This window comes from Trachypithecus francoisi, unplaced genomic scaffold, assembly GCF_009764315.1.
Source record: "Trachypithecus francoisi isolate TF-2019V2 unplaced genomic scaffold, Tfra_2.0 Lachesis_group17, whole genome shotgun sequence".
Taxonomy (NCBI): domain Eukaryota; kingdom Metazoa; phylum Chordata; class Mammalia; order Primates; family Cercopithecidae; genus Trachypithecus; species Trachypithecus francoisi.
Window position 1 is genome coordinate 57445919 of NW_022681462.1, and position 23784 is coordinate 57469702.

Sequence of the window (23784 nt, forward strand, 5' to 3'; positions counted from 1 at the left end):
ATCTTTTTTAAATTGCTTTCATCATATATTTTCCTGCCCCTCAATTCTTCAGTGACTCGCCAAAGTAGACTATAGAACAAATAGAATTTGCATGGATGAAGAAAGATGTATAATAGGGTTCAAAGTCCTTCTGTGAGGTCAGATATTTTACATTTTGGAGTCTGTTTCAGATTTTAATTGTTTTGTTTCTATACATATAAATTGTTTGTAAATCTCATTTTCCTGATATACATTTTCCAGACTGTTATGTTCTCAATTTCTTGTCCTTGCAATAGGAAATCTAGGATTGGATCTGTTTGTGTTTTCATTGTATTGTCATTTCGGTTTCACACTTTGAACTTAATGTTGTGTGTATTAAATATACCAGAAGGCCACTAACTTGATAAAGTAAGCATAATGACTGAATGGAATTAGGGTATTTCAATGTATAGCCAAACCAAAACAAATCAAAATGAGAAGATCCATTGTATTCACAATTTGTGACAATGCTGTTTCCAAACTTTTTACATTTACTTTAGAAAGGAAATAGCATGAACAAGAGTAGTTTTATAAGATAATGTACTTCAACTCTTACTGAGCTATGGTAACTTTTAGACTCCGTTCTAATTCTATACAGCTCAAGAGACCAATTTTGTCAAGGTTATCAAATCATCCTGCATTGGATGGGAATTACACCAGATTGTAGCTCAAGTTGTTTTTATTTCTAAGGATCTGTGATTCTATGTAATCTATAAAAACAATAGTAGTCATCATATATATGTGCCAGAAACTGTCCCCAGCAGCTTTACAGATATTACATATTATTCTTAAAAGTAACCTCATAAATTATTCCCATTTTACGAATGTGATAAAACTTGGAAAGATATACTACTTGTTTATGAGTTCATTCATGATATTGGAATCTGGAATGTTCTAGCCTCCATAAAAATCAAATAGACTTGACTACCTTTTTCCATCAATCTTAATTGTGTGTTTTATTTTACATATTTAAGAAATCAACATTTCATGAGATTTAAATTGGGAACTCTTCCTTCTATGGCTATTAAAAGGGAACTTTTCATTTTTGATGAAGAATATATCATCTAGTGCTACGTATACTATAATTTTACCTAAATTATAGTGATAATATAAAATGTTTTAAAAATGATCTACTCTTTTTTTTTTTTTTTTTTTTGAGACGGAGTCTTGCTCTGTCGCCTTGGCTGGAGTGCAGTGGCGCAATCTCGGCTCACTGCAAGCTCTGCCTCCTGAGTTCCCGCCATTCTCCTGCCTCAGAAGAGTAGCTGGGACTACAGGTGCCTGCAACCACAGCCGGCTGATTTTTTTTTTTTTTTTTTTTTTGTATTTTTAGTAGAGACGGGGTTTCACCGTGTTAGCCAGGATGGTCTCGATTTCCTGACCTCGTGATCCGCCCGCCTCAGCCTCCCAAAGTGCTGGGATTACAGGCGTGAGCCACTGGATCTACTCTTGATAATATACTATGTTGGGGTCCCTTAGCTCAGTAATCAAATAAAATTTCTTCCTCAAAAAATCTGGCAACCTATAATTTTTTTTGTTTATTTTAAAGACTAGCCAAATAAAGCATTGATGGTTATACATGTCATTAATGGCACAGCTGGGATCCTACTCATACCCTCATATTTTCCAGGCCTTAAAAAATGTGCAAACAAAAACTAGAAAAGAAAATGCATTGCACTGATCTCCTTTGGCATAAACTGTATTAAGTACCAAGTTGCTATAAAATATGCCTGTTTTTCTTCATGTTGTTTCTTTCTTGATAAAATATTAAACTAATAGTGCACTCATTTATGTGTAAGAGCTTACATGAGATCTGTTTCTAATCAGAATGCTCAAACTCTTCCTAAAAAGAGATTAACAGGCCTATGCCTTTTTTTATTCTCAATTCCTAAACTAGAATTGTTGACTATCTCTACAAATAGTTAGCAGAGAGTCATTATGTCAGGTTTCAAGAAGGAAGTTGACTCCGTATCTAAATATTAATGTCAAATTGCTTCTCTTTTTTACTGCATTAAAAAAAGTGAGCACTACTGTGACCATCTATTTTTGCCAGCAAAATCAGAATTTGGAAGGAATAGAAGGCAAATACAGTAAGTCTGGATCATGAAAAAGAAACTGGAAGCATGAGTTAGGCCTGATAAGTATTCCAGAGGTTCATTATGATTGATAAGCCATGTTAGAGCAAAGGATAGTGGAAGACACAAGAGACTGAGGAAATGTAATCCCAATGAATTCAGTAATTTATTTAGAATATTTATTTAAGACCTGCTATGTGTCTGGACTTACTATGCTAGGGATACATCATGGAGCGCAGGAATGGTCACCGGTCCCTTGGAACACATAGTCTATTAGAGATAACACATGATTTCATATAAATTTTCTGGCTAAAGTGCAGGGAATAGTCTAAAGGGACCAGAATAAATGTCTGTAAATGTCTGGAGCTAAGCTAGGTGACACGACAGTCCAGGCATTGCTTACTATAACACGGAAAGTGGAGTTTGAAGGACACTGATATTGGAATTCAAGATCAAGTTCTTCCTAAGGGTGTAGGCTCCAGGAACATCAAAAGAGAGCAGAAGACAAAGACATAGACAAAGTTTGTCCACTCCCTTTTCATAAGCATTTTTTCATATAGATAGCAGGCCAAAAATATTTTGAAGTTTGTTTTTGTAGGTGGAAATGGTGAAGCTATGTCTAATTTCTTAGGAAATATAGGGGATCTTGAGGTCATTACATCCATATAGTAGGCAAGTCTTTTTGTTTTAGGACCAGCTGATGCAGTCATCCACTTACCGGGCCTTCACTGTGCCTGGGCATTCTCAGTGGAGGCAGTCAGCCCCGCTGCAGGGCAGCGTTACTGAGGTATATGTCAACATTGAGCTTGAAATTGGCATTCCTTGGCATGAACCCGGGAGGCGGAGCTTGCAGTGAGCTGAGATCCGGCCACTGCACTCCAGCCCCGGCGACAGAGCAAGACTCCGTCTCAAAAAAAAAAAAAAAAAAAAAAAGAAATTGACATTCTTCTTCAGTGATAAGCACCAAAGGAAAAGCACAACAGTGTAAGACATTCATTCAGTTTGGAGTAGAAGAGAAACATTCCACATTAACAGTGAAAGTTACTGTTTTTTTTTTTTTTTTTGCCATGACTATTTAGCAAGCCCCACAAAATTAATTATAATCTCTCAAAATCACTTTTTCTTTTTTTTTTAATTCCTTAGGCAGTTCCTGAGGATAAAAATTAGTGTGAATAAATATATATTTGTCCTTTGGTACTTAGAATTTTAGAGTTTTTGAAGTGGACACAATGTATCTTTTGAGATCTCACAGTAGTTTCCAAACTGAAGAAAATATAAGCATATTTAAATAAGACAGTGTCTCCTGATGTAATCATTAACATAAGTAACGATTTGTCTTATGCAGAGTCGCTTTTATTATTTGTTTTGCACTGAGACTTTTTACATAAATTGGAAAGTTAACACTGACAGTAAATTTTTAATAGTGCTGCAGTCATCTGCATAGCAGATGTTACAGGGAGTGAAGTTACCACAAAGTGAAGAAAATGGTAATAGAAAATGTTTTGTTTTGTTCAAGAAATTTCATTTAATGATATGAAAGGTTAAGTACTTCCTTTTGGAAAAGTTGTTCTATATACATTAATGGAACTACATATAATATATAATCATGTATATTTCATGATGAAAATAATATTATTTTATAGTTTTAGTCATGTAAAAATGTACATTGGTAGAGTTTATTTGGTAACTTTACTAATTACCAGAACTGCAATGTAGAATATTATGATTTGCAGCAAAGCAAGAACAGGACAAAATACATTTTAACTAAAATTAATAATTAAAATGGACATGATTTTGACATTAACATAGAACTTTATTCTGTGTGCAAATCCATGAGTACTCACTTTTAGACTATTTTAGCAACTGGCACCAAAATACTATCACATCTTAATATCAAAGATCTGTGAATAAACTAACAATATATTATTTCAAACTACTTTAAATTATCTCTGTATTCGTTTGCTAGGACTGCCATAGCAAAATACCACAGAGTGGTAGCTTAAATGAGAGAAATTTATTCTCTCACAGTTCTGGAGGTTGGAAGTTCAAAATCAAGTTGTCAGAAGGTATGATTCCTTCTGAGGCCTGTTTCCTTGGCTTGCAGATATCCACCTTCTTGCTGGGTTTTCACACAGTCCTTCCTCTATGTCTGTGTATCCCTTGTGTCTCTTTGTGTGTCCAGTGTTCCTCGTATAAGAGCACCTGTCAGATTACATTAGGATCCACCCTAACAGTTTCATTTTAACTTAATCACCTCCTTAAAGTCTCTATTTCCAGAAACCATCACATTCTGAGGTCTTAGGGGTTAAGGCTTCACCATATGAACTTGGGGATAAACAATTGAGTTCATAACAGTCTTTAAGTATGTGTAGGGTTCTTGTGTGGAGTATGCCAACAAACTGCTTGTTTTCAATGAAGTCAAAACAAGACTTAGATTTAAAAGACTTCAGAGAAAGTGTTAGAGGAAGTGTTAATCGGACCGGAGTTATATGGCCTAGTTAGTTCAGCCTTCTTCTTGGATATGACACTGCCTAACTATAGATCTGTTGGGCTATAAGAAAGATGGAGAAGAGCATGTATGTGCGTCAGTTCCAATTGTCCTTAGTAATGGAACATCAGCTCAAATTTGGTAGGATATCTTTGTAGCTTTTATCTTCTCTTCATTCTGTTCTGCATTTAGAGATCCACTAGAAATAACAGGTGGCTTAAGTTTAAGAGGAAATACTGAAGGAAGTAGAGAAATTCCTAGTTTTATTCTGATATATTTTATGCAATTAACTATTTCTCCTCTGTACCTACTGCATTATTTAGGATGCCTGGGTTTTAGTTGGTGATCTCTACTTAGTCTGAGTTACATTGAGCCACTTACAGGTTTTTAAGTCAGCCCCTGATAGATTTGATTGGAAGGAAACTCTCATGAGAATGTCTCTTGAACCAGAAGTAGCTCCAAAAGTACTGATCCCATGACCACAGGTGTTTGAGCAATCCAAGAAGAGGTTTATTTTGATACACTTTGGACAAAAAGGGCTTGCAAAGAGCAGCCATTGACTTGAAGTCCTCAGATTTCCTCTTAAAATTTTCTGCTCTAATCTCTTTAGTGCTGAAAATTTCAAATGAAGAGGAGACAAATTTCTCTATTTCCTAGCATCATAATGCCTTGTCCTTCATTGTCTTAACTACTATGTGTAAAACTGAAATTCGGCCTGGCGCGGTGGCTCAAGTTTGTAATCCCAGCACTTTAGGAGGCCGAGGCGGGTGGATCACAAGGTCAGGAGATAGAAATCATCCTGGCTAACACGGTGAAACCCCCATCTCTACTAAAAATACAAAAAATTAGCTGGGCATGGTGGCGGGCACCTGTAGTCCCAGCTACTTGGAAGGCTGAGGCAGGAGAATGACGTGAACCCGGGAGGCAGAGCTTGAAGTGAGCCAAGATTGTGCCACTGCACTCCAGCCTGGGTGACAGAGCGAGACTCCATCTCAAAAAAAAAAAAAAAAAACCCTGAAATCTAACCTATGTCTGCCTTCCTCCTCTTAAAATAGCTGTCAAAACCATGACATGCTGTGGTAAATGGGTGGAAAGAACGCAGAGAAATGTCTCAGTGATAAGAGGTGTGTGTGTCTGTATAGCAGAAAGAAGAAAGAAGATAAGCTTAAAACATCAAACATTTCAGAAAAATGTAATGGCTTAATTATAAAGGTCTCCATAGATGCCAACTGAAATTCTTCATAAAATTGTCAAGGCACCATAAGTTAGTTTTAAAAAGAAAGAGAGACGAAGAAAAGAACATGCGAAGCTAAATATTTCACTGCTTTTTAAAAGATATTTGCTGAGTTAAAAAACATTTATGGTATTCTGTTTTTAATGGTTCTAAAATTAATTTCCTCATGCAAATCCACAGACACCGTGTTTTAACAAGGTGGCCTAATGCTTGTCTTTACAACAACAGCATCTGATGCCTGGGACCATGGGCCATTAGCATTGAGGGTCAGCTTAGAGGTCATCCAGTTCCCAAACCTCATTTTGCAGAAAATGGATCAAGCAGCATCCACTCCTGTTCATGGTTTCTGTGGCCCTTCTTTGCCAGGGGCATTATGGGGCAAAAAGAAGAGTTTTAGGCATTCCTGTTGCAGTGGATCCCTTTGAAGCATTAATATATGGATTCAAATTTCATTTTAAGACTTCATTGCTATCCAAAGCATTCTTATTCTGGGAACAGCTTTTGTCACCGTACTACTGGCACAGAACAGATGGTAGTACCCTGAATTCTGTTTTCCCTCAGGGCAGGGGCTGTTTGCTTTTTCTTTTTGTGTGGTTTCTTCCAGCTAATGACCTCTTTTCAGTTGTTCCCATTGACTTAAAAGTAACATTCATAAACCTCTGAGAATAAACATGACATTGCTTGGGAGAAAGTGCAGTAATTTTGATAAAGCACCTACGTTCCGGACATCACTCATTTAATAAGGCTCACTCTTTGGCCATTACTCATTCTAGGAAAGATAAATAGATTTATTTCCTACTCTTCTGCACATTTACTTCAACTTTCTTTGATCAGATGGGTAAAAAAATATTTTTTGTGATGTACACATTCTTAGATATATTGTATAAGGCACGTCATACTAGAGAATAAACAATGACATGACTGCAATATAAGGGCTAGTATTTACTGAGTGCTTACCATGTGCCAGGCATTGTGCTAATATAGCATATATTATGGGTACTAATCTTACAAATACCTGTTTCACAGATGAGAAAACTGAGGTTAAAAGATGTTATGCTACTGATCCAGCTAGTCAATAGTGAAGCCAAGATTTGAACCCAGGAATTAGAGCCCATTATCTTCACCATCAAGGTTCTCTTTCCTCAGTGATTCTGACCACTGGATAATTACTTTTAAGAAATAATTGCTGGTAGAGAAAATTAACTTGTATTAGGGGAAAGTTATTTTAGGAATTTAAATTCATATCCACAGTATTCAATTTATCTACAAAAAGAAAAAAAAATGGTTATTTTACTTCAGTGGTTTTACATTTTATAAAATTGAAGGGAGCTAGCAATTATCCAGCACCTTTATCCAACTCTTAGTCCTTTGCAATTCCAGACCATTTAATCTTAAATTATTTGCATCCAATGGGCAAACCTCATCTTTCTAATTGAAAAAAAAAAATCTTGCATTCCAGTTAAAACTGGAAGAGAGAGATTGAAGTACATTGCAAATAAGATTAGAATGTCATAATAATCAGACTTTTTTTTTTCCACTTGAGAATAGGGAACTTTGTCAGTTCCATTTATAGGCCACATCAGACTGTGTATGAGACATTCACTTATTTTTTTTCCGTGGACCAATTTGAATATTAAGAAGACTAGATTAAAAGTCAAGATTGATATGGAGTGGTAGAAATTTCAGCTGAACCACATAATTTTCCAATTTTCAAAAAACAAGAACTGGGAAAATACACTTTAGAAAAAGATATATATTTAGGTTTTTATTACAGTGGATAGGCTTAAATGTTATGACATTATGATTTAGAAAGTACTCAAGATTCTTCTATCTGGGAAAATGGCAAAATACCATTTGTAAGGTAATGTGGGGCTGCTCTTACATTTCATTTTTCTTATTCTCAGTGTTTAGTGAGATCTATCAATGGCTCTGCCTGTTTTTGTAGCTGTTAAACCATTCTTCTGTCTTAAATGCTACACAACTAGCACAAAAGAACTCTTTAGTATGCATGATAACAGAGCATGACCTTTAATTTATCAGAGTAGGTTCTGTATTTTGTTATCTGCTTGTCCCTGCTGCTTTTCATTTCTTGCTGCTTGTTTTTGATATGATACTCCAGTCCCTTTGCAGTGGGAAACAAACAGCATTTAAAGGTGTAGGGAAGAAAATTTAAATCACTGTTCAATCCACACAGGCAATGAGATCCAAAATTCACAAGGGTACCTTTATTTCAAACTAATCTGATGAAACAATATCCAAACCAAAAATTTTGAATGTAAGTAGCTAGTGGGAACAAGTGCTTCTACAAACCTTTGTATAAAGAAACACTAGATATCTTAATGTAAATCCACATAAGAGAGGGATGTAAAGGGAGACATTACTTAAGCTAGTTAGACATGCACTAAGCTTCTAATTTCTTCCCCAAAGCACCATTGAACTCTGTAGTAGACAGCCTGCGGCCTTCTACGCCCAACATCACAGCAGTCTCACGTGAAGATATTGTTTAACTGGATATAAAAGCCTGCTGTTTCACATAAGGAGCTGGGATGTCATCTGAAGCATTAGTCGCGAACAGCGCATCACCCTACTTGAGCTGTGCGTGCTCTCTCTAGCTGTGAGAATGACTGACAGAACTCTTGAGTTGCACCACCCCCTCTTCTTGTAGCATTACATTAATATATTGCATTTAATTTAGAGAAAATGAGTGTGTGTATATGTGTTTAAGGAAGCAGTGGGAACAAAGTTGAAATGTGCATAAATGTAGTATCAATAATATAAAATTGAAGTTTGAAAAAAGATCACCATTAATTTCTCCATCCTAACACAAATATTTCACTTTTACACATTGCCTTCAAATTCTTGCCGATTTTCAGTGCATTTTACTTAGTAGTTTTATCAGAGTTTTTTCTTTTTTTTCATGTCTCATGACATAAATATTTTACCATTATTGGTCATACTTGTAATTATATTTTGAGACTAAATATGTTTTATTGGAGAGTCTATTTATTTAAAAATAGATGTGGGGTGAATAGCATTATGAAGTTTAAGATAATGATCAATTGTCAACCTTCTGAGGATTAATATTCACATTATGACAAATTTTTACCTCATTATTATTTCAATGAAATTTTGATTGTGATCTACGTGCAATCGTGTGTTCCATCACACCTTCTTTGCTCTAATCCATTGTTCTCTCTGAACTTCTATGGGAACTAAAACATTTCACATGGTGGTTAATTGCATACTTATGGCTCATTATCTATTATCTTGAACTTTTACTTAAATCTTTTATTTTTTAACTTTCCTCATTTGGCCCCTTGACTCCTTAGACAAAGTGTAAGCTCTCCGACAACAGAATCCATGTGAGGTATTGATGAATGCCTTTCAGAGCACAATAATTTCAGAGTACATGGTCAGTGCTTATGTATTGACTTTACGATTGCTTTTCTAACATCTAGCCAAGCTATACTAAAGAAACCGGGGTTTAATTATTGGCACTAGAGAAGAATGAAGGTGAAGTATTTTTGGAACATGAGATATATGTAGGAACCGCAGATGTAAATATACACCTTGAGTTATTGACAGGTGGCGTGAAAGCACTGGGTTTCTGGAGATGTGTAAAAGGAAATGCAGAGATAAGAAATAGGCAAGAAGGAAAAGAGGAAATGTGATGTCCAAGTAAAATTTACTGTAACATTTTGCAATATTCTTTTTGTCTTACAAGTCAATGAAGTACAGTGGTCTTTGGTGTCACAACTAGGATCCTCTCTCCATTTCCAACGTGTTTCTGGAGAGGTTCAACATCCAAAAAGCACTGAAGTTGGTGGATGATTATGCTTGTGGCTTTTCTTATAGGTTAGGGGTAAAGACAAGGAATGTCTGGAATATTTTATGTCTCCAATGGCTGTGCATACAGGGCATCATTATAAAAGGAAAACAAAAACCAAAATACTGCTTCTCACTGGTATCTCCACTGTTATAGGTCTTTGATCACTTTACTTACCTCTGTTTCACTGTCTTAATCTATAAAATGGAGATGATAAAATTATCCTCCTGATAAATCCTTGAGAATTTGGGGAAGATTACTGATTTCATGTGTCCATAAGGGCAATCTCACCCCAGACTCTAGAAGACAGAAACTTTGTAGACAAGCCTTAATGACATCTTCCATTATACAAAAGAGGGTTGTAAGGATTAAAGAGAAGATGTTGTCCCTTATGACTCAGGGTATTAAGAGATATTACTTTATAACTATTCCATGAAACAGCTTTCAAGTCAGCTATATCTGGGTTCAAATGGTTCCTCTTTCTATGATGTATGATGCAGCATTAGTTTTATGTCATCTCTTTGAGCCTCAGTTTTTCCATCAGTAAAATAAGAGGTACTTATGGTCTGGGATCAATACCAGGATCAAATAAGATAACCTAGATAAGCAAGTAACACAATGCATAAAACATAAAGCTCCTCAATACATTATTTTCCTATTTTCTGGTGGTCCTTTGTTTTCTTTAGTTTCTTTATCTACAGACCACTTTCATACTGAAAAACTGGATTTCCCAGCATGCATGAAACTTAATCGTAGCCTTACTGGCTGGTCTGGTCCTGTTGTCTGACAAAAACCATCCTTAGATTCTGGTAGTGTGTGTTCATCATTCAGTGAGGTCTTAAAAGTCCAGAAGACAATCCAAGCCCCTCACTGCTCCTTATCAGCCACGAATCAGGCAAACTCTAGAAGCCCTCTGCCCTCATGTTACAAAGGCTAGAAGATCCATAACTTCTACTACCTGATTTTATAAGCTTCAACTTTGTATCATTTTTGCCTTGGTTAAATGAAAGCTGCTCTCTTTACAAGACATTGATGCATTTATTGATGAGCTTTGGAAGTGAATGCTCCTTGGAGGGTTAACATTTCAATTTAGTAAAAGATTCAATTTACTAAAATATTAATATGATGTGAAGAGAAACCAGAGTATCAACATTTCAATTTATTTGAAAGAATTCACCACTAAAATTAATCTAGAAAATATAGTCTTGGAGATGATACATATTTTGAAGGTTCATCAAGTCCAAGACTGTGTTTCTTATACACAGTCATTAGAGAATTGAAGCCCTTGCAGAAATTTCCCCCTGACCAAATCAAAGATGCATGATCAGGTCTCTACACAATTAGGAAAAAAAAAAAAAGATCCCACGTGGTATTAATTTTTCTCCTAATGTGTATGCACCACAGTAGAGCTCACCTCAGACTATAAATCATTGACTTGTAGTTACGCATAAAAACAAGATTTAAAAGATTTGTCCTATTGTGTACTACAATGGCAAATTCAAAATTGATGAAAGATAAGCAGAATTACTGATTCATTTTTTATATATAATGAGTCAGTAACTATATATATTGTATACAGGGAGACACATATTTTATCTCTATGTAGTTTAGTGTCTAGTAAACTGAATAAACTAAATAGACACACACACATATATAATTAGTGGACACTAAATGGGCAAGAAGAAAAAAGGAAATTTGATGTCCAAGCAAAATTTACTATAATATTTTGCAAAATTCGATTTCTCTCACAACCCAATAGTGTTTGTGAATATATATATATATATATGTGGATACTAGCAATCTTACTGCCTTATGAATCTTGAACAAGAAATACCACTATATCATCATGCAAAAAATTACCTCAAGTGATACTTTTTGCATAACTGTTTGGGTTCAGTTTTCATTTAGAAATTACTTATCAAGGAATTACCATGGGCTCACTATTGTGTTATTGATAACGCATACAGCATTGAACAAGACAGACATGGCTCCTGCTCACAAGGAATCTAGAATCTAGAATCAATTACATGAACTTATTTTATCATCATTATAGATATTGCTAGCAAGTATTGTAAGAATGCATAGTGGAAGAATTCATTAATTAGAATAATTTGGTGGAGCAGTAGGAGACACAGGGAATGCTTCCTTGAGAAATCTATAAGCTGATAGTTAAAAAAGAAAAAAATTTAGCCAGCCTCAGATGTGTGTGTGTGTGTGTGTATGTGTGTATGTGTGTGTGTGTGTGTGTGTTGAGGTGGGCAGAGATGTTGAGTACACAGGGATGTAAGAAATTTGCAATGCAAAGGAGAATGTCGGGCTTGAAGTGGATTGGCTTAGCTAAAGGAATTGAAAAAATTACAAAGTGACTAATTTAAAGAGTCAGAGATAAGTGGTTCGAGATGAAACTGGAATAGACTGGAGCCAATTAGATATGTGTATTTGTTATGTACATATTTTAATGACATAGGAAATCAAGTAATATATAAGATAAATGTTTTATTAGAGTAGCTATATTTTTCAAAAGTTTGTTTCTCAAAAGGTGCCAATGATGTTCAAAATCTATTTATTTGGAACATTATCAGCTAAGTTAGGCATTATGGTATCTGTATGGTCTATATGACAACAATACACATTGCATTTAGTTGAAAATTATGTGATTATGCTGCACTTAAAATCAGAGTATGTTTACAAAACTATTACTTTGCCTTCTGGGCCTAGATATATCCAAATGTCATGTTCTCATTTAAAAATCATTCTATACACAGGTTACTAATCTTCTCTTGAGGTATAGATGACTTTCAGAATTCTTTTGTGTTTCCCTTCCCAATGTTAAAAACTCAAGAAATAAGAAGCCTTCCAAAGAAGCAAGTATCTTTTTGTTCTTGTTATTTTTATTTTCATATTATTTTGCACAAATGTTTGGTTCATAACATTGTTTTTCTTTATTTTTTCCCCTAAGATAGTAATATGTCATATCAAACACTGACACTTTTATTTCTGAGGAGAAATTACACAACAAGGGTGAAGATCTAAAATGAAAGGAGAAAAACTATACATCAGTGATGTTCATATACCTTGTCTCTACTGACCAATAGTTATAAAAATATGATTAAAATTTTATTTATCTTTGTTCTCTGAGTCACACCATGAAATTTAACTCCAAGTCAAGGATTTGAGTTTTATTGCTTTGTGCTGCTTACCTTGATTATTTGAAATTACTCTCATTTCCTGAAAGTCTGCTTGTTCATATAGAATAAATGGACTAAAATGTGACCAAATATTGTTACATGGTGTTTTTGTCCTTTTGGGCAATTATAATAAAATATTATTAACTGAGTGGCTTAAAAACAATAAAAGTTTATTTCTTTCTATTGGGAAGGCTAGTAAGTACAAGATTCCATTTCTAGTGACGGCTTGCTTCATTGTTCACAGGTGACCATCTTTTCATTGTATCCTCATATCACAGAATGAGGGAAGGGAGTTTTCTGGAGCCTCATTTATAAGGGCACTAATCCTATTCATGAGAGCTCTGTCCTCGTGACCAAATCAGTTCCCAAAGGCTTCACCTCCTGATACTATCATATTTGGAATTAGTTTTCGATAGATCAATTTTGGAAGATACAAATATTTGGTCTAGACAGATAGGCAAATAAAATTATCTGGGATTTAATCAAATGAGGGTTCACATTCCAATTAAGCCATCAGATTTTCCTTTGAATTCTTCACCCCAGGAAACTTGTTTGAAGTATTAATGACATTTAGTTCCTTACAAAGTGGTCACTCCAATTAGAGATTGTACCTTGTTGCAATGGCATTACTACAGGGATTGGGGGGAAGGGAGTCTTTCCTCCTGTCAAAAATAGTTAATTCTTTCTTAAATTGAAAAGAAAATAAAACCAAATTTTACATGCAGTTTCATTGCTTAAAAATTGCTTCGGCAGAGGCATGTATGTTGTCACTGACATTTTCAGTGGAGGTAGCAACAGATCAAACCACACAAAATTGACTGGAGGAAAAAGGAAAGAAATCAAAGGAAAAAATCCTCTCCTGCTTTTATCATGGGAAAAGTGTGAGACTAAATTGTTATCTTTTAACTATTCAATGAGAAGCTCTGCTTTTATAAATCAAGCCTATTTGCCCAGCATATTGCTATAGTAGAGTTTTATGCTTTTAGAAAAAGGTGAAATTCCTTTTGGACCCTTTTTATAACACAGAATGTATAGATCTTTGAAAAGTGGGTCATTATTGCTTTATCCTTACCTCTGTTTTAGAATACTTGAAGGTAAAATGTCTTCTTCAAAAGATTCAACTTTGTTTTGGTTTGAATTTTCAGGGACATTCCACTTGTTTTTCATCTCACCTATCAGCTGAAGCCCACTTATATTGACCATTCACAAACTCTCTATGTAATGCTTCTACATCTCAGCATATTTGATAGTAGATTCTGAAGCTTTCCAAAGAAAAGAAAAGGTCATTGGAAATTATTTTTGCCTTTGACCTTTCCTCATCAAATGGTTTATATCCTTTATATTGCATGTAAGCTCTAGATGTATATTGAACTGTGGACAGTATTAGATATAATCAACAAAATCATGCAAAGCTACTGAATGGTATTTTACAAGTAAATACCATGAATTTGTAAAGAAATACATCTTGAGAAATTATTTAAAATAATATACTTCCATTACCACTTTTAGTATGCAACATTTTTATGAAAATCATGAGGTAAAGGAAAAATATAGGCCTAGTCCTGGAGAATCTAAACATTCTGAACTATTTTATACCTAATAGTGGAAGGATTTGGGGAGTCATCTATTAAAAAGACATTGTCACTGTACTTTATTTAGATGTGTCTTCATTTGGTAAACAATGTTTCCATTTTCATACTGCTATGAAGAAATACCGGAGACTGGGTGATTTATAAAGAAAAAGAGGTTTGATGGATTCACAGTTACACATGGCCAAGGAGGCCTCACATTCATGTCAGAAAGACAAAGGAGGAGAAAAGGCACATCGTACATGGTGGCAGGCAAGAAAGCATCTGCAGGGGAACTGCTTTTATAAAACCATCAGGTCTCAAGAGACTTATTCACTATCATGAGAATAACATGAGAAAAACCTTGCCCCATGATTCAATTACCTCCCACTGAGTGTCTCCCATGACACATGGGCATTATGGGATCTAGAATTCAAGATGAGACTTGGGTAGGGACACAGCCAAACCATATAATTCCCCCCACCCAGCCCCTCCCAAATCTCATGCCCTCACATTTTAAAATCAATTATGCCTTCCCAGCACTTCCCCAAAGTTTTAACTCATTTCAGCATTAACTCAAAAATCCACAGTCCAAAGTCTCATCTGCGACAAGGCAAGTTCTTTCTGCCTATGAGCCTATAAAATGAAAAGCAAGCTGGTTACTTCCTAGATTCTGTGGGGGTACAGGCATTGGGTAAATATACCTGTTCCAAATGGGAGAACTTGGCCAAAATGAAGGGTCTGCAGGCCCCATGCAAATCTGAAATCCAGTGAGGCAGACAAATCTTAAAGTTCCAAAATGATCTCCTTTGACTCCATGTTTTACATTCAAGTCAAGCTGATGCAATAGGTAGGTTCCCATGGTCTCGGGCTGCTCTGTCTCTGTGGCTTTGCAGGGTACAGCCCCCCTCCTGGCTGTTTTCATGGGCTGATGTTAAGTGTCTGTGGCTTTACCAGGTGCATGGTGCAAACTGTCAGTGGATTTATCATTCTGGGATCTGGAGGACAGTGGTCCTCTTCTCACAGATCCACTAGGTAGTGCCCCAGTGGAGACTCTGTGTGGGGGCTCCCACCCACATTTTCTTTCTGCACTGCCCTAGCAGAAGTTCTCTATGAGGGCTCTCTCCCTGCAGCACACTTCTGCCTGGACATTCGGGTGTTTTCATACATCCTCTGAAATCTAAGTAGAGGTTTCCAAACCTCAATACTTGACTTCTGTGCACCCACAGGCTCAACATTACACATAAGCCACCAAGGCTTGGGGCTTGCACCCTCTGAAGCAACGACCTGAGCTGTACATTGGCCCTTTTAGCCACCACTAGGATGCAAGACACTGAATCCTGAGAACAAACAGCAAGGCCCTGGGCTCAGCCCACAAAAACATTTTTTCCTCCTAGGCCTCCAGACTTGTGATGGGAAGTGCTGTTGTAAAGATCTCTGACATGCTGTGGAGACATTTTGCTCATTGTCTTGGCAATTAACCTTTGGGTCCTCATTACCTATGCAAATTTCTTCAGCTGGCTTGAGTTTCTCCTCAGACAAGGGTTTTTCTTTTCTATTGCATCATCAGGCTGAAAATTTTCTGAAATTTTATGCTCTGCTTCCATTTTAAACTTAAGTTCCAATTCCAAACCATATCTTTATAAATGAGTAAAACTAAATGCTTTTAAGAGCACACAAGTCAAATCTTGAACACTTTGCTGCTTAGAAGTTTCTTTCACCAGATACTCTAAATCATCTCTCTCAAGTTCAAAGTTCCACAGATATCTAGAGCAGGGACAAAATGCTGGCAGTCTCTTTGCTCAAAAGTAGCAATAGTTTCCTTTGCTCCAGATCCCAATAAGTTCCTCATCTCCATCTGAGACCACCTCAGGCTAGACTTTTTGGTCAAAATCATTCAACAAGTCTCTAGGAAGCTCCAAATTATCCCACATGTTCCTGTCTTCATCTGAGCCCTCCAAAGTGTTACATTTTCTGCCTGTTACCCAGTTCCAAATTCACTCCCACATTTTTAGGTATCTTAATAGCAGTACTCCACTATACCAGTACTAATTTACTGTATTAGTCTATTTTCATACTGCTGTGAAGAAATACCCAAGACTGGGTAATTTATAGAGAAAAGCAGGTTCAATGGACTCACAATTCCACATGGCTGGGAGGCCTCACAATCGTGGTGGAAGGTGAAGGAGGAGCAAAGGCATGTCTTACATGGTGGCAGGCAAGAGAACATCTGCAGGGGAGCTGCCTTTTATAAAACCATCAGGTCTCATGAGACTTATTTACTCTCATGAGAACAGCATTGGAAAAACCCACCCCCATAATTCAATTATGTTCCACTGGGTCCCTCCTCCCACATGTAGGGATTATGGGAGCAACAATCCAAGATGAGATTTGGGTGGAGACACAGCCAAACCATGTCACAATGTATCTACATGTAATTTTGCCACAGAAAAGTCACTAGTTTTTTATTCTAGTAGGAGAACAAAGAATTTAGAGAATAAAGTAGGCCTATATTGAATTGAATAAGCACCATCTGATTTTCCATTCATTATCCATACAAGAATAAAGTCTGTCCTGTAATTAAAAAGTTCTTCAGTTTAAAACAGTGCTCACTGAATTAGCAGGCATTTGATAATCTGGGATAGTAGGAAGATATGATCCCCTTGTGTGGCTACCTTTCTTATATGTTATCATATATTTTCATACTTGTGTCTACCGCCTACTGTATTTTCTACATTGTTTTATTGTTGTTGTTAGGTGACCTCTGTTAATCATTGTGAATTCAGTGTTTATGTTCTTGCTTTAGCTGAGTCTCAGCAAGGATCTTCAAAAGCTTCTGTTGACTTACATCGTACTGTCATACTGTATCAATCACACAATTATTCTATTAATACTAGTCAAATGTCTGAGGACAAATTGTATGTATGTATGTGTGAATGTATTTGTGTGTTTATGTGATCTTTTTTAAAGTCATTAAAATAATCTATAAAACTTTGGTTTTTCTCCACCTGTCTTATTTAGAACTTTTTTCCCCAACCTTTCCTTACTAATAATAACTATGTTTACCAATTTTGTGACATGGGGAATTTATTGTTAAACAAATGATGAACTGATTGTAGAGATGTTCAAATCAGTGACAATTCATTGAAAAATAAAATTATAAGTGAAGGATATGGTGTTTCCTTTGAAAAGTGCAAAGAGAGGCTTAGCTACAAATGGTTTATTCTCTGGACACTAGTATTTACTTTCTTTTTCTTTATAATGTTGTTGGGTTGTAAGAATGTGTTAATAATACAACAGAAGCCACCAGAACTAAAAACGATATTTTCTTGACTACTTCATTCTACAGATATTTCATAGGAGTGTATGTGATAGGTATTGTGCAAGTAAGCACTGAAGAAATAATAAATACTGCACATAGTAGCATAGTACTTGACCTCATGGAGGGATATTCAGAGATTGAAGGCAAACTATCAAGTTTGCCATTATAGACTCAATGCTTCTTTCTAAAGGTCATGTTTCAGGAGCTACAAAACACATAGTCAAGTGTCCTAATCTAACCTGATGACATCAGGGAATACCTTCTGGGGAAAAATGTTCCTGCCAAGAAGATTCCATTAATTAGTAATGGTTAGCTAATGAAAAATGGAGATGAGGTGGGAGCAAGGGATAGTATTTCCCATAAAGGAAGCTACATGTGCAAAGGCCCAGAGAGAAGAAAGTAAAACTTTGGAAGAATTGAAAGAAGTCTCATAAGGATAAAAAGAGCAGAGTGAGGCAGTGATGGCTGTGAGAGGGGACAGAAAGGTAGGAAAGGACCAGATCGTGGAAGTACTTATAAACTTCACTAAGGGTCTGAGATTTTATCCTAAGAGAAATGTGAAGGGTTATACTAGACAAGTGGCATGATTAGATATTGACTGAGATGTGGAAAATGGGTGTGATTAATTGCAGAGAAGATGCAGAGAGGTCTGTCAATAGACTGTAGTAGTACTTGGGCAAGAGGAATTTGCAACCTAGATTTGGATGGTGTCTGAGAGAATGTGGGTCATTCCTGATGATTGGAAGACTTAAGCATGAAAAACATGAGGAACCACCTAATCATAATGTTGTCAGAAGTGTTATACTAGTGTGAGCTGGGATGAGTATTGAGTGACAAAGAAGACTATAGAGCAAAGGGTATGTATTTTTGAAAAATATTTTGTGATTGCTTTTCAAATTACACATGTCAAACATGCTTATTATATAAAATCACATATAAGCCAAAAGCACGTAATTGATCAATAATCACACTGTCCTGAAGTAACTAGTATTACATTTTTTTAAAAATGTCCAAATATGCATATATGCAAAAATACAAAAGAGAATACAAATTATGTACACTTTTAAAAATGGAAGACAGGGTTGGAATTTTGTACCATTCGTGTCCTTTTTAAAAAATTATTAGTTTAACAAAACTATATTCTCACATTATAAAATATTATTTTACATATTTTATATGTGTAATATAAATATAAAATACATATTAATGTTTTCATTAAACTTTATATTTGCCTTGACTTTGATATTTGCATTTTAAATTAAATATTAATGTGTGAAATACATTCAGTCATATAGACATTCAGATGACAAACTGATGAGGTCTAAAAGATAGTTCTTTTCTGTTTCTCCAAAAGCGTGTAATCAGTATTATGCTGGGTTTATTGTGGTAAGTATAATGTATTGTAAGAGTAGCAAAAGAAAGCACTTATAAATTATTCTAAATCAGAGAAATAAAATGTAAATTTATTTGTTTATCTTCTCTAACAAAATGCTCCAGTCTTTTTATGTAGATAGTACTACTGTTCAACATTTCTTTCACCTCTGAGTCCTCATCTGAGCTAATGCCAAAATGTCTTAGCTCAGATTTCCATGTTAGTTAATTCTAATGGAGTAGAAAATCTCTTCTTGCATTATACAGAATTCAGCACCGAGATGGCATCTCAGATTCTTCCTAAGTGCTTTACAGATGGAGAAAACACTCATCTATTTGCAAGCAATATTCAAGGTCAATTTAAACAGTGTTTCTAGCAGATCATTTTTTATGCAAAGAAGCAGGGCTTCTCACTTAGGTTAGATCTATGAGTAGGGGCCACTGTTTGTGGCTTGTATTTGTTCCTTAAGCGGTCATGCTTTTAAAGAATAACTTAATAAAAAACAGTTATTTGACTATATAAAAACATACATATAATTATTTTTTCAAATGTTATTTGCTTCAACATGTTAAGCTTTAAATGAAACTCAAGGACACTCAAATAAAATCACTTTTGTCAAAGCCTTTTCCTGTAATAACATATCTGGATGATGTAAGATGTATTCTCTTGTGATGTCCAAGTGATTGATAAATCAATTTGTATGAAATACACAAGAACTATTTGGACTTTGTTGTTTTCTTAAATGAGGTGAATAAGAATTTCTATTTTCTGACTAGGAAATAAAGTATGCTAGGCCTATTTTAGATGCTTCAGTGTGCCAAAGATGGTATTAAGTTTGGTGATCATAAATTATTAATCTGGAATAAGAGGTTGAATGTATTTTGAAAACTTAAACCTGTTTCACCTGAACATGTTTAACTAGTTAATAAGAAACATCAAAAAGACAAAACCCTGAGGTCAATGGTCATTTTTTGTAAAGCTATTATATGCTGTTTAAATTGGTTGTTCGGGTCTGTCTATAACATAAGTTTAATAACCTAGCTCAAATGCAGATTTCTAATTTTCAATTAACATAGGAATAATTTTGTTTGCTAAAATAAAATAAATGAATGAATGACAAGTCTGAAACATGAAATGTTCTAGGTAGAACTTTTTAAAATTCCAAATTTCAAAAAATCATGTGGCAACTGTATAGCTCAAGCTTTAAGTATTAACTTTTAACCTTTGACCTTACAGATTTTAACCAATGAAATGTCTCTTTAAACTTTAAAGGAAACAATGATAACGAGCGCCTGGCGATTGCTAGACAGCGAATTCCATATCGACTTGGTCGAGTAGTTGATGAATGGCTACTCGACAAAGGTAAAAAACATTGATTAAAACTTCAAATAAAAAAATAATTTGAACATAACCAAGTAGTACTTCATTGTAACACTAATAAACATAAAAAATAAATTTTCCGTAAAACTAAATTAAAAACAACTTTAAAACAGTAAAATGTAGATAGTAATATTTGCATACCTTGTATAATAATTTCTATACATTTTTAGACGTACCAGCTGTTTAATAATCTTACCCAGTTAACTTAAGGTTAAAGGGACTGTTAAATATAATCCACTAACTCAATCTATGAGGGTACTCACAGCAAGCATTAACCCAAAATGATAAATCGTTCATAGATTATATTACATGTTCCAGCCTCTAAATTATTAACTAAAATATATGTAGTTCTGATATCTTTATTATGGTCCTGAAAAAAAAAAAAAAACTCTTTGTTTAAACTCTAGGAATCTTAAATAGTGGGCAATATGAATTGCCGGTCATAATGAAGTCCCTTTAACGTTTACAACCTTCTAAGAGGATTTGGGAACAAGACCTAATTAAAACTGAACTTAAAGTTGTGTGCATGCTTTTATGAGCAGAGAGCAATCTGCTAAAACTGGATACTCAATTTGATGATAATGGGATTGTTGTTAAGGATTGCTGTTTGATGGAAATGTGCCATCATTTCTCCATCGGTTTGTGTATCATTCCTGAAGCCGCTTTTTACATCTGAAGCTATTTTTTTTTTTCATTTTGTTTTGTTTTGATAGATGTGCTGAAAGCCAATCAGAAAAATATTTTTGGAATTTTTTTGTCTCTGACATGCTCAGTGTAAACCATGCATTTCTTTTCAGTGTGATTGCCGGAAAAATAGAATAATTCAAATAACAATGAATGATTGCCTTCAAAAAATAAACAGCACTAAAGAATAACATATAGATATATGTGGACATTATGTGAATTATGAAATTTTTACCATAAAATTTAAATTAGATTTTAGCTGCTATGTATTAGTTTCTGTCAGTGGTAATTTCAGAATGACAAATACTTGAAATGTTATCTTACAATTTTAAAATTTAACAATTTAGACTTAAGACACCAACAATATAAGATCTTGATGTAAAAGGAGAAAGGGATCCACTAAAAACTGATTTGTAATAAATATCTTTGATTGGTCTTTTAGCAAAAGCACTACATTTATAATAAGTTGAGAATTTACAAGTATTTGCCAATAATTATGCATTTCATGGACACCTCATTTACAAGCAATGAATTATGAGTCAAATGCCTCTCTTATAGTTTATTGCTCTCATTATTCACCCCATGAAAGATCTGTTTAATCATCCTTTGTAGATATAGAGTTCACAATCAACATTTTTGCATGTATGTAATATTATTTTTACAGGGCGTCAGCTCACAATCTTCAATAGCCAAGCAACCATAATAATTGGCGGGAAAGAGCAGGGCCAGCCCTTCCAGGGCCAGCTCTCTGGGCTTTACTACAATGGCTTGAAAGTTCTGAATATGGCAGCCGAAAACGATGCCAACATCGCCATAGTGGGAAATGTGAGACTGGTTGGTGAAGTGCCTTCCTCTATGACAACTGAGTCGACAGCCACTGCCATGCAATCAGAGATGTCCACATCAATTATGGAGACTACCACGACCCTGGCTACTAGCACAGCCAGAAGAGGAAAGCCCCCGACGAAAGAACCCATTAGCCAGGTGAGCCTGTGGATTTTATTCCTTTATTTTCATCCTATATTATTTATGATAGTGGGCTTTTCTGCATGTGTGTTTTTTTCTAAATTGGAACATTTTTCTGATCTCAGGCACTACAGCTTCCTTTGAGACTAGCTTAACATAATGCATTCCGTTTGAATATGAAATGTGTATATGTTGTTCATTAGAGTTTTGTGGACTTTTACAAAAGATTTTATTTTGATTGGTTAGATGCTAAATGATAGTTTTGATTCCATAACCCTCCTCTAGCCCAAGCTGAGTGGATTGTCTGCTGATTACATAGGATTTTCACTTTTTAGTTTAAATGAACAAGTTAACGAAATATTTGAAAACCTTGTCTGTTTAAGCTTAGCACTTCAAAATAAAATCAAAGCAAATGTAATCTTAAAAGAGATATTTCAATAGTACAATACTTCTATTGTATTTTGAAGTTTAACATTTTGAATTGATAGCCATGTGGCTTTTTTGGTGAATGATGGGTCTACTCTCACTATTTATTAAAAAAAAAAAAAAATTCTATTGATTTATCTAAGCACGCAAACCCAAAATATGGGATAAGATATTTTGTATATGTGATTATTTGCCCTCACATAGAATTAACTTTAATTAGCTTATTTCAATCTTGTGCCTAAAAGTTTTGAAGAATATAATTTTTAAATGTGGCATTTGCACAACTTGGAAGTATGTTAATTCAATCAAGACGTAATTATTGATTGCCTGCTACATTTCAGGCACTGATTTGGATATTGTTGTTCCATTAGTGAAGAACACAGGAAAAAAATACCCTTATTTGAAGTGCTGTTAGATGCTGTTCAAATGCCATTAGATTCCTGTTGGTATTTATAGCCTTTGTACATATCCAGTTGTTAATTCTTTCAGAATTGTGTATTATCCTTGGTCCAAAATTAATTGTTACATTTTGTTCTGTTTTACTGATAGTGAGTATATTCAGTAGGTGCCATTTAAAGCTTTTCCAAATACACGATCCCTACTTTTCCAGAAAAGTGCATTCTGAAGAAGCAAGAATGATAATTATATTTAAATTTGCTTTTACTTCTTACATTTGAAACAGACCTGCATCCAATTTGGAAGGAAAATAATAGAAGGCAAATTCTGTTTGTATCAGCACCCTAAATATGAATTAACATATGTTTCCCAGAAAATGAAGAAAACAGACTCTGATTTTTACTTTGAATGGAAAAGGGTGAGAGGAACAGAATACAGGAAGAGAAAATGTCCTAGAAGAGGGATGGGCAAAAAAATACAAATTCAATGTAGCGTTGGATATATTGCACCTGCATGTGCACTTATTTTCATTTTTTTCTCTTTTCTTTTCCTATTTGCATTTGGCTACAAAATAAAATGGGATGTCTTATAGGATGTTCACAAATATATATTTATTGATCACTCTCTACATGTCCCAGATACTTTTCTAGGCATGAAGATAAATTGGTAACAGCAAACAAAAATCCCTGCCCTCAAGGAATATACATTTTAGTAGGAATATTTGCCTGCAGTGTGATCCTTTTGTTGATTTTCTCTCTTGTTACGATTTATAAGGTTGCCGATAACATCATAGCACTTAGTTCCCTGGATAAAGACTTGTGACTTTAGAAAGATTTATGCT

The 23784-nt window shown here is 35.0% G+C and overlaps 1 protein-coding gene across 15 annotated transcripts in view; it reads left to right on the forward strand.

Moving 5' to 3' along the window:
• NRXN1 (neurexin 1) overlaps positions 1-23784 on the forward strand; it is a 1146744-nt gene that overhangs the window by 985138 nt on the left and 137822 nt on the right. For 8 of the 15 annotated variants that reach the window (XM_033175737.1, XM_033175738.1, XM_033175741.1 and 5 more), the window contains 2 exons: positions 20364-20453; positions 21820-22139. In XM_033175737.1, the coding sequence (XP_033031628.1) occupies positions 20364-20453; positions 21820-22139 (410 nt within the window). The remainder of the gene's footprint in view (positions 1-20363; positions 20454-21819; positions 22140-23784) is intronic. The other 7 variants (XM_033175746.1, XM_033175747.1, XM_033175748.1 and 4 more) reach the window with 1 other exon arrangement.